The 12092-nt window shown below is 45.6% G+C and overlaps 1 protein-coding gene across 1 annotated transcript in view; it reads left to right on the top strand.

Moving 5' to 3' along the window:
• CTNNBL1 (catenin beta like 1) overlaps positions 1–12092 on the top strand; it is a 49394-nt gene that overhangs the window by 25984 nt on the left and 11318 nt on the right. Inside the window, exons 12-14 of the mRNA XM_017735579.1 lie at positions 1965–2146; positions 10492–10589; positions 11650–11730. Of these exons, the coding sequence (XP_017591068.1) occupies positions 1965–2146; positions 10492–10589; positions 11650–11730 (361 nt within the window). The remainder of the gene's footprint in view (positions 1–1964; positions 2147–10491; positions 10590–11649; positions 11731–12092) is intronic.

Raw genomic sequence — 12092 nt, forward strand, 5'->3', positions numbered from 1 at the left:
TACTTTTTAGTGCTCAATCCCTCAGTCTTGCCTTAGTAACCTAACTGCAGTTTAGTCAAAATAGAGGAAAACAGGCTTGTCCTGTCAGCTGCCTGGTGCACACTGACAGGCAGCTTATTGCTTTGGCTGTAGAGCTGTGTTGGGTTTGAGGAGATTCAGCCACGGCGCTCCCGAGGGATGCGTCAGGGAGATTCTCTCTTGCTCAGGGAAAATGTTGTGTGGCTTTCCCAGCCATGAACTGAGGAGCATGTGTATGCACAGAGACAAATAACAGTCCAGGGAGCTCACGGGGACCTGCATCACTTGGGCTGCACAGTGTTCTGTCCTGCAGCTATGCTGGGACTTCTCTTGACCCTCAAGAAAAGCTTTTGTTTCCTGTACAGCAAAACAAGGTGAAAACAGACAACTCCATATGGCTCCCTGAAGCTTTTCTGCGGCTATTTCAGGGTATATTTTTTTATGATTCTTAAAATCTTTTTATGTTTTCTTGTCCTGCTGTTCCTAATGACCCCTAGAAACACGAACTGTCTCTTTGCTAAATCTTCTGGTTAATTAAACGGAACCATTTTATGCACACTTTCCCAGGAAGTCTAGTGTTCTGCTTTTACTGGTATTTTGGAAAGTTAGAGGCTATGTTCTGCTAATGTGGAAAGTCCAAATAATGTCAGCACCTCTTCTTTTTGAAATAATAGGTGCACCAAAAGAAGTGTCTCAGATGGAAAGGTGTTAAAAGGAGGAAAACAATGGTCAGTGAATAAAGTTATAATTCAGAGTTCCCATGAACACTGAGGCCCCTCCCCATTTGGTGATTCTTACGTTTGCTGGTATGTGAATTAGTGTTCAGCTAAAAGTTCCCTCAATAAGCACAGATGAGACTAAGATAAACTACTTGCCCTCTGGCAGAATAAATATTTTAAATAAAATCAACTCCAGACAGTCCAGGCAAGCAGCTATTGATCTCTAAAAGCCTGAACTTAAACCCAATGAATATTCCAGAGCTCAGCCCTGCGCAGCCTTCCTAAATGCTGATCAATATGCAATTACTTCCCCTGAAAACATTTCTGGTGTCATCTGGCCTAAGGAGTACTTTATTTTTAGCTCTCTGTAGTGGGGGTGTGGGGGTGCCAAACCACCCTCCTGCACAGCCCTTGGCTGGTTGGGGGAACTCAGTCCAGCTCCACACGGTGCCCTCCCACCTTGGGGTTGAAAGTGCCTGTGGCTGCACTGGGCAGGGTCACTTCTTTCAGGCTGGGGTGTTCATGTGTGGGTGTTTTAGTTTGCATGATGTTAGGGGCTCATGAAGTTGGGTCTCTGCAGGGAAGTTGTTTTCCACAGCTCTCTGGGAGCTTTGAGGATCATTTTCAGGGCATCCCTGTGTTATTGGTGTGAGTTACTGCCACCAACATTCTGAACTGGCATTAAAGCAGAAGAGCCCAGGGTCTGTCTGCCTCCTTCCATTGTGTGGTTCCTGTTGATGGGGTTTCATTATAGCTGACACAGCTATGTTCACCAAATTTACTCCTTTATTAAATTAAACTATTGTTAGATCTAAATCCTGATCTTTTTGGTGTGATAGTGTTTGCCTTTTGTATCCAACCCAGCCTCCCCTTCTGTTTTGTGCCAGTGTTTGTAAAGGAGTGAAGAAATACCTTCTTCAGTAGCCAAGAAATAAGAAAATAAAACCATGACAATAAAATACATAAAATGAAATAAAAATAGAAAATAAAAAGAGATAGAAGACATTAAAAAAAGAAATAACCAAGACAATATTCTCAGCCACAGTTTTGAAAAGAGTTATTATTGATACAATGTTTTGCCTTCTAGAAGAAAAATCTTGCTTAGAGCTTCTGCTCGGACTCTTCGTCTTTTCCTTGTCGTGTTCCTTTCCCTTGTCTCTTTAAAGTAGGGTGCTCCAAAGCTCCTCATGTCCCTATACAATTTAATTTGCCTCTTTGTTTTCACAGAGAGAAGAAGATTTCCCGCAGCAGTGCCCTGAAGGTGCTGGACCACGCCATGATCGGACCAGAGGGCACAGACAACTGTCACAAGTTTGTGGACATCCTTGGGCTGAGAACCATCTTCCCTCTCTTCATGAAATCACCCAGAAAGATAAAGAAAGTTGGAACAACTGAAAAAGAACATGAAGGTAGATGTGCTTCCAGATCCTTCTTATTGCCATGGAGGGAGTGAATGGGCAGCCAATGTCTGAAAAGTACCTGCAGGGAGGAGGGAAAGGCACAGCACCCATCTTCTTAGGGCTCCTCCTGCAGCTTTCAGGTCTGGGTGTCCAGCCTGCTGCTCCCTGTCACAGCTAGCTGGCTGTTGAGGGCACATTTGTCCTGCTTGTTTTGGTATCAGCAGCTCCTGGCGATCCCATTTCATGTGCTGTTAATAAGTTATTTTACTCCTGTAGAGTCTGTTGTTTGAAGCTCTTACTCTGATGCAAAACTCTTTTGAAAAGAGTAATGAGGCAACTACAAATGTCACCTCAAAAGCAGTGTTTTCATGGCTCTGAGCACTGAAGTGTGACTGGATGAACATCAGGCATTGCAGAAATAAACTGCATTGCTTTTGAAGTTGCGCTTTTTTTCTTTTTATATTTTTTAACTCTCTACCCTGGAAAACTCTGCTTTAACAGAGATCTGCTGTGGAATAAAACTGCGATTACTGTGGGACCTTATGCTGAGCTGAGTGGTCAGTCCCTCCTGCTCCTGGCAACATTGCCTTTCCCATTTTATTGGTCATTGACTGTCTTGGAAGAAACTTTAAATACTGCCAGTGATGCTTAAGGTTTTGTGCCAACTGATTGCTCAGCTCAGTTCTACAGAGGGTGAATATTGTCCAAAGCTGAAGAGGTGTGAGTGGGTCTCAGACACGCCTAGGATCTATCCTGAACTCTTGCAGCAAACCAAGTGAAAGTGGAAGGAAACAGCAACAACATGGAAGCTCTAAACCCAAATCCCCTGCTTTGGGACTGTCCTGGCAGCTTAGGTGGGACTCAGGTGTTCTCCCAAGCCCAGGAGGGAGGTGCTGTTCCTTCAGAGCTCTCTGGGTGCTGGCTAAGGCACCAGCTGGGACTGAGCAGCTCCTTTCTCTGGCAGAGCTGCTGAACTGGGGACAACTCCCTGGGCACCTGTTTGTCCTCCCTCCTGAGGACGAGGAATGGGCAGTGGCATGGGCTGGGCATATGTGTGGCAGTGGCTGCTTTTGTGGCACAGGTGGAGAGCAGGGGCTCACCTGTCAACCAGCCCCAGAGCAGTTCACACACCAGCTGCCAGTTCTGGTCGCTTTATCTGCCTTGTGTTGTTTGTCTTGGGTAGATAATAGTGAGGGGGGAAATGCTGTCGTGTGGTCTGGGGTTTATGTAATGGACTTGCAGGGAGAGGTTTGGTTTCTGTAGGTTATGTAATAAAATTGCAGAATTATCTAATAAAATACGTAGTTGTGCTTCGATGGATTTAGGGGATGTTTTGAAATTTTCATTTGCAGTGTGAAAGTGAGGTTTGTTTAATTCTTCTTACTGAGAGAAAGCTTCAGTGGGAATAGGAGATTCTGGGTAGAGATCTGAGTCCGTAGCTCATGCCATTGACTTAATTTTTCAGTTTTGGAAAGTGAGCTAATCTCTGTCTCATCTGCTTCTTCTGGAGTCTGCAGTTGATACCTGTGTGCAGTCCTGGCTGCTGTGAGGATTAGTCTGGAAAGCCCTGACAGGGTCAGTTCCTGCCTATTTCTGTGATAGTGTGAAAAGCCAATCTGCCCTCAGGAAAATGGAGTGATCCGTGCAAACTGGCTTTGTATCACACTTCTGTCTCATTAACATGCAGAAGAAATGGAGAACATTAAGATGAGTCCAGAAATCAGTTCTATTAAAATAAACTCTCCCTAAAAGGCTGTGGTAGTAAGTCCAATTTTCTTTGTTTTGCATCACTGGGCAGGTGAGTTACTGAATTTCTAATGACAGGAGGAATTCAGCAGGGTTCCCTGGGGCCTGTCACGCCGTGGTCCTGACACAGTGTAAGCAGCACTGTGTGTGCTTTTGCTCTGCTGAGTGTTGCCCCAACCATGCAGTAGTTGCTCCTTGGGGGGAACATGGCACAAGCTCCTGGGTGCCTCTGGCTTTAAGGGAAATGGTGCAGGTGTGGCGTGATGGAACTGGTTCCCTCTGTGCTGTTCTGGTCCTAGGAACACACTGCTTGTTGCTTATCTCTGTTTATTGATCAAAAAGAACGCTACTGTTCAGTCTGGTCTTGTCATCTTTTCTCATAAAAACTTTATCCTGTGTTCAATCTGTTTTTTTAAAAATTAATTAGAACAATCTTCTATTGGGAGAGCTTTCATGTGTATGCCAAATGGAGGAAGAGATTCCTTTAAAGGATTCTCTGGAATGGCTTTGCAGCAGTGGCATCAGTATTTATTTAAAGCAGCTCTGAGGAGCTGGGCTGTGCTTGCCTTCTCTGCGTTGCTGCTGGGGTGCTGCTGTCGGGGTGGGCACCCCAGACTGTGCTGTAAAGCACGAAATCCTGTGTGGACTCTGAAACCTGGGGCCTAATTACAGCTGCCTAAAAACCAGCCTTGCTAAAATGCCCCAGCACTGGGTGAGGTACCAAACAGCTCTGCCTGTCCCTCTGTCCCTTTGTCTGCAGTGGCTGAAGTGCCACCAGGCTCGGGATCCTGGCACCTGCTGTGGCTCCAGGTGCTTCACCTCTCCCAGGACATCCAGTGCTCAATCTCTAGAGCACCAAATCTTCTGTATGTATGTGATGGTTGTAGGAAAATATCCCCTTGTCTTTATTTTATAGCAGTGTTGCTATTTACATAAGAGATAGTCTATAAAACCATGTTTGTTTTATTGTCTCTAAGGCAGTGTTCTGAATGTGACAAAATAATACCTTGGTGAAAAAAAATCTCAACGTGACTTGCTGAGCATTTATTTATTGCAGAAATTTATAATCCAAATTAAATTTGATAAAAGTAACTTCTCTGTAATGTATTTCGTCCTTTCTAAATGCTAGCATAAAGGTGTCAGTGCTGGTTAGCTACATTTTAAACACTGTCAGTGTTTAAAAATTATTTTACTCTAGGGAGCCTGTGAACAATTTAAATCCAAACTGCACGTATTTATGCTTTATGTACACTATGTAATTAGGAAAAAAGAAAGAGAAAATTTCTTAACCATCTTTATGGATGATCTGAGCCTGAAGATTGGGCCTGTGGTGTCTAACTGAGTGCGCATTATCTACACTTGAATTTTGCCTGTGTTTGTACAGATCATTATATTAGGATATTAGGTTTGGGAGAAAAAACTCGTTGGAAGCAATTTCCCTTTTTCTGAGGCAGTGAAGCAACTCAAACCAGAAATATTTTGCAGCTGAAGACAGAAATGGCTCAGAGTTTTCCTATGTCTGTGGGGTCGCAATACTCGTGTGAGTGCCCAGCTGCGTTGGACAGCCAGAAGGAGAACCAGCCTGGCTGTGTAGGGGGTGCTATGTCGTGGTTGTGTGTTGTGAGCAGGTTGGACAGACAGAAGGAGAACGAGCCTGGCTGTGTAGGGGGTGCTATGTCGTGGTTGTGTGTTGTGAGCAGGTTGAACAGCGGCGTCCCTTTAGTGTCTGTGATTGCAGGGGATGGACAGGAATCTGGCTCTGGGTGGTTCTTGGCATAAATAGAGGGTAAGATTTTAAATAACACTTCAGTGTTGTGACTTCTGAAATGTGGGGGGTACTGTATGATTATCTGCATTCCCAAAACCTTCCTGTTGCAGAGCTGAGGGTCAGGGTGTCATCCCTGTCCATGAGGGTGCAGTGGCTTTCAGCACAGTCGAGTCACAGTGTTGGATGCTGGCTTGAAATTCTTGAGCAGTCTCAGTGAGCTAAAAATGGAGAAAACACAAATTCCTCCTAAATTAGAGAGTCTGTAGTGAAGCAATCATAGCTGGCTCGACAGGCTGTATATCCTCCTGCTCTTTCTCAGGATGGTTATTTGCAGCCGAGTTTTGCTCACTTGGAGAGTGTAATGAACTATAAAAGAATGTTTGTCCAATTCATCTTCATTTAAATGCCTTCTCTTGTCTTAGATGTCAGTTTTAGTTAGGAATGCTTAATTTGATAACCTGAGAATTAGTTCAGCCAATTTCCAAAGGAGAATTCCTATTGCTGGGGTGTTTTGGTTGTTTGCCCTCTATCAATAATGAAGCCTCTTTTGGAGATCCTCAGCTATACCTTACCTTTAGAAACAACAACAAAACCCATTTCTTAGTAAATACACTTTTACTCCTTTGTGATGTGCACTAAAGGCAGCAGTGCCCTTGGAATGAATGTCTGCTGCAGAACCAGGTTCCCTGGGCATGGGGAAGTGAAAAGGCAGCAGCAGAAACATGGCCTGATAAGGAGTTATCGGTATTAACTGAGCACCCTCTGCCAGCCAGTGGTCTTGAGGAGTGAGCACCCGGCAAAGGCATCAGTCTGTTTAAACAGAGCTTTATTATGCCAATTTGTTATTTCACCATCACCATCCGACAGGAACCTGTGATTTGAGTGAGCCATGATGCTGAGAACAGAGTTAAATTTATCTCAATTAAAGTGAGCGTGCTCTGTTGCAAGAACATCAGAAAAATAAACTTTCTCAGTCAATAGAAAGAATTTTGTTTTACGTTCAGCTTGATGGCTGGATCCAGCTTATCGGGGCTGTTGCATGTGGAGCTTTTCCAATCCTCCCAGGCCCCCCTTCACCCATCCATAAAATTGGTGTTTCTTGCTTGTATCAGTGTTTTAAGATAAAATTTTTCTTGGCAAAATGCAGTGATACTTGAGTGGGTTACTTTTCTGAAATGCAGATTATTAATGCACATGAAAGCAAGTCAGGTTATCTACACCATTGGAATAGCATGTCCCAGTGTCACCTATAATACTGGGATGGGCCAGTGGCTTCATCCAGGTTTCCCAGCATCCATGAAGCCAGAGTTGTGTGTGTAGGAGGGGTAGAAGTATCTCAAAGAACTGGCTTGCTTTTTTCTAGTATTTTCCTGCTTCTAATTAGAAACTACAATTTGTCTTAAGCGTTCTTTGCAAGACAGAAGGTTCTTAAATGTGTGCTGCTGGGTTCACCAGCTCATCCTGCTTGGCCTCCAATGGGCTGCTGTCCCTGGCATCCAGAACTGCCTGCTGTCCCCTTCCTGCAGGATTATGCTTGCCTCCTCTTCCTCACTGTGGAGCTTCCTCCCCTGCCAGGCAGATGTCCATTATAATGAGATGTAAAAAGAAAAAAAAAGTGGGGTTGGGGATAATAAAGGCAGAGGAGTGTAATGTTACAGCTTGATTTGACAGGACCTCCTGCTGTTGCAGCTGCCAGTGCCAGGCATGGAATAGATTAATCTGTATTCCAACACACCGAGCTGAAGTCAAGATCGATCTAATTAGGGTGTTTTAAACACTGCTTGCATGCTGAAGTCTCTGTGCCTGTCTGGAGAGGGAAAGGCTCCTAAGAGCTTGAGAGGATCCTGAGCTAAGCACGACCCTGGTGCTGCTGCAGGAAGCACATGGGATACGACCTCCTAGAGCCAGGGATGTGTCTGGCCTGGTGCCCTGCAGGATTGGGATTGTGGGGAGCTGGCCATGGGGCAGCAGCAGTGATACTGGCAGATGAGAGAGAGAGAAGCCTCCAATCTTCCCACATCCATGAATTTAGAGGATTTTGGGATGTTTGCATGAAAAAGGTTGTTCTTGATGCATAGTAGCTGCCAGCTGGTACCTGTTACTTCTGTGATGCTGAGCGCGGCTCGGTTTGCTGTTTGCTTCTCAAAGGAATCACATTTAGTCATTCTTTGAAAGGAGGCTCGGCTGCAACCTCTGCCTCTGGCCTTGTCTGTGTCCTCCTTGGAAGTGATGTGCTTTGTGCAGGTGATGTGGACTTTGGCTGAGTCTTACATCCTTATGGAGAAGGTCCCAGAATATTCCGTAGCAGAGAAGCTGCCTGTGGCTTCACCCCGGGGCAGTGCACAGCTCGTGGCCTCTGCACTGAGATTAAAGCCAGGCAGCTGCAGGTTCTGCATTCTGGGGGCTCAGAGCAGCATCAGCTACTCACCATTTCCCAAAGGAGATCTGACCCTGAGCAAATATTGTGATTACAGCTTTTAAAGTGTTGCATATGTGAGATGGAGATTGGGTCAGTCCATGGGAAAGTGGTGAGACCCCATCCTTGGGACCCTGCACCCCAAGGTTAGCGTTTCTCCCTTCCCATGGCTGTGCAAACACTTTAATCCACTGAATCATGGATTCAGCCTCTCATCCCATCAAGCTTTGCCCTCATTTTGGCCAGTGTCCTTGCCCATGGATGTTGGTATTTATTGGACCAGGACTTGCATTATGGCATAACCTTGATTTTGAGGTGTGACATAAAACACACTAGTGCATTATTTTTCAGGAAGCTGATAAGAAACCAGTTTAGATAGTTCAGAAATATCTCTGTAAAATATTTATTTGAACATTTTGACTAGGCAACTAAATATTTCCTGGATTTTCTGCAGTGATGTTGAAAGAATAACCTTGTTCTCAAAACCTCTGTGTCAGCTCCTTTAGACTTGTCAGTAGTTTTAAAGATTTTATTGATAAAATGGATAAATATCTGCATATGACCACCAAAGCAAAAATGATGGCTAAAATACATTTCCTAGTAAAGGAATATTGGAAAAAAGCAATGAAGATAGATCATTGGTGAGAATACTGCTACTAAAATGCTGCGTCAACACTTCCTAAAAAAGGTTGGGGAAAAAAATAGTGTGACATATACAGAATGCTGGCTTCTTCCTAAACCAGCAGAGCATATGTTGGCATATATGGGGGGGAAAAAAAAAATCTTCATTTTATTGAATTTCTTTCACCTTAAGAAAATGGGATCTTGCAAGAACTGGAAGGTTTTAACAATACTTTTAATGTCAACACTTAATTTGGCGTCGCTTTTTGTGGAGTAACAGTTTCTGTGCAGTGAGAGCGTGCGCTGACACCCCCGGAGCCATCCTTCACCCCCGTTAGCCTGTCGGAATGACGGAGCAGCCACACGGTGCGGCCACCCGATAAACCTGTTATCTGCCTGCTCCTCCTGCCGGCAGCGCTCCCAATCTCCTTGGAACATGAAAAATTGACACCACCTCAGGCAGAAATCTGTTTCGAAAAGGAAGCTCTATTTATAAGCAGCTAATGAAATGGGGGGGGGTGCGCACGCCTGTGCAGCCTCTCCTCGTGCTGCCCTTGTGCAGGATGCAGATAATCCGTGCAGCAGGGAGCACAGACACCCTGGCCAGGCAGCCTGTGTGCCTTCACCTTCCAGGGCCCAGGCAGTGGGAGCAGGAGCTCCTAGCAAACACAGCGGTGTTGCTCATTCTTTGTGCTGGACTGATGGATCAAGGCTGCTCCTGGATTCAGGCTAGGCAGCGCAGGGGAAGTGCATGGTGTGACAGCAATAAGGTGGTGATCCCGCTCCTCTGCACGCCGTTTCCCCCTCAGAAAATACCAAATCTTGAGGCCCCATTGCTCCCCACCACCATGAGTGAGGAAGTGTTTCTGGCCGTTAATCTTCATCAGTCTTAATCAGCAAGATTACAATGAAGTCATCTTGGAGAAGCTAGGTGGTCTACACCAGGTCTGTGTTTAAAGCAGACCTGCAGGTGGGAAGTAGTACTGACTGGTTTGGAAAGGGAAGGAGACTCAAGCCCTTCTCCTTTGCTTTGCACTGCTGTGCTTGGGCTCAAGGCGAGTGGCTCAGTCACCTCTCAGAGTGGTGGGACATTGACACAGGTGTCTCCTGTGCGCTTGCAGCCTTGACTTTTTACTTGCCTCCTTGGTTTGTGCTGAAAAATATGACCCCCAAGTGCAATTGAGAAGACTGTAAACATGTTTATTTGGTCGTTTGTGGTTTGTTGTGGCCTATTTATATTCATTGATGGGATTTTCTGTAAATGAAAGTGGTTGGTTTGAGAATTTTTCTACTAGCTCATACCACTTGAGTCTCTGCAGGAGCACAGTTATTCTTTCTACAGCTCTCTTGTTTCAGTAGCTGTCCTAGCCTTGGTGGCCTGAGGGTCATTTGGGTGACAGTGCTGGCTTTGGCCAGGGCTCCTTTAGGCCCAAAAGGCAGCATGCGGTGCCTTTAGGCTGTGATGGAGGGTCCCAAAGCTTGTGCCACCAGGCAGGCGCACGTCCTGGGGAGGAAACCAGAGTGGAACCTGTGCTCTGTGTAAGTTGCTTTGGTTCCCTGAGGCAGAGGAGGCGGAGACCTCACTGGCTGGGCCAGCATGAGGAGCTATCTGTGCTCCCTGCAAACATGGCTTGTGGCTCTCACCACTGCTCTGTCTCCTCTCACCATGATGGGAAGGAGCCAGGGTTCTGCTTATCAACAGCTACATGCTGGGGTGTTAATAGTAAATTTAACGGCATGTTACAGAGGGAAATAAGCTCCTCTTCCTGATCTCAGCATGCAATTTTCATTTTGTATTTCTAGAACATGTCTGTTCCATCCTGGCCTCCCTTCTGCGAAACCTGAGAGGGCAGCAGAGGACACGGTTACTGAATAAATTCACAGAGAATGACAGTGAGAAGGTGAGTGCTGAATGTGTGTCTCAGTCTCTGGGCTGCCAGGTTGGGAGGGTTCTTGCTCAGGGCAGGGTGCCTGGTGCACTCGCTGAGTTATGAAAAGCCATCCTCATACCTGCCTGCAGAGACTTGTGCTGTCACAGACCTTTGTTCTCTCATTCACATTGTATTTACAAACTGCAAAACTGGACATTTAGTGCATGGCCTCCACATCCCCTGCGCTCTTGTTTTCTGGTGCTCTTGCATATGGTAGTAGCGATTCTGTCCTGGGTTGTGTCTCTGCTGAAACCTGGCCATAAAAGACAATATGCAGTATTACATCGTGCTGGCTCTGAGATCAGGACAGCGTGGAAATGTGCCAGTGTGTCTGGTGGTGAAGCTCTTTTGCAGAGAGTTTAGGAGTTGCTGTGGTACACGTTTAACATTCCCCACTCCTCTCCTAGAATGTTTCACTTTAGTGATGTTTGCTCTGGGAAATTCTTCCCAAAATATTTACATGGTGGTGGATAGATCAAAGCTTTGCAGGAAAGAAATAGCAGCTTTTGCAAACCAGGGATCCCAAGGGATTTGTAAATTCTGCCACTGGGAAAATACTGGTTCCTTAGTATTCCTCATTAGTGTGTTTTAAAGGTGTTTTTCATAACCTGTTCTACCAATTGTAGATAATTGCTAGATAGGATTTCAGCTGCCCTAACACAGTTCAGAGGAGAGTGGGAGAGCTGGAACATCCAGCACAGATAGGACAAGTCCACTGGGGAAACCAGGAGCCTGGAGGACCACAGTACAGAGAGTGAGCTGGGGACACACGTCTGTTTGCTGCCTTTTATCTGGCACTGATGGGACCGTGTTCCCATATGGGATTACATCCAGACGCCTGCAGCCTCAGCATGCTCATCCGACCAGCACTTGTACCCTCCTTCTGTAACGCGTTGCTTCCTGGGAGGGACAGAGCTGCCTGTTGCTTTGTGAAGGCTGAAGCTGTGAGGAAAACAAAATTGCATGAAGGATTAAAGATGATTGCATTGTTCTTTTTTCTTGCTTACATCTCTCTCTTCTGCCCTTGCAGGTTGATAGGCTGATGGAACTGTATTTTAAGTACCTGGATGCAATGCAGGCAGCTGATAAGAAGATTGATGGGGAGAAACACGTATGTATTGCTTAAGTTTTGCTGGGTCATGTCTGTAACACCTCTACACAGCCATGTCATCTGCACAGGATTTATGGCTCAGCCAGTCACTATTCTTGGGTGTGCCCTCATACCTGTGCTGTTGCCTCTTAATTCCTATTGCCTCACTCTCCAAGTTCCAGGTAACCTCAGATAAAATGGGCCAAGAATTTCTCTACAAGTGCTTCCGGCTGTCTCGTAGAGTGAGTTTTACTAAAAGTACCTAAGTCTGTGATTCAATTTGCCTTCACTTTCACCTGGCTGCAGTCCTGCTTGGTTTGGCAGATGGAGAGCAGGTGAAATGCAGAGAGACAATTACATGATAATGTGTGAGGCCTCTTACC

The sequence above is a fragment of the Corvus brachyrhynchos genome, unplaced genomic scaffold, assembly GCF_000691975.1.
Source record: "Corvus brachyrhynchos isolate BGI_N302 unplaced genomic scaffold, ASM69197v1 scaffold10, whole genome shotgun sequence".
NCBI lineage: Eukaryota > Metazoa > Chordata > Aves > Passeriformes > Corvidae > Corvus > Corvus brachyrhynchos.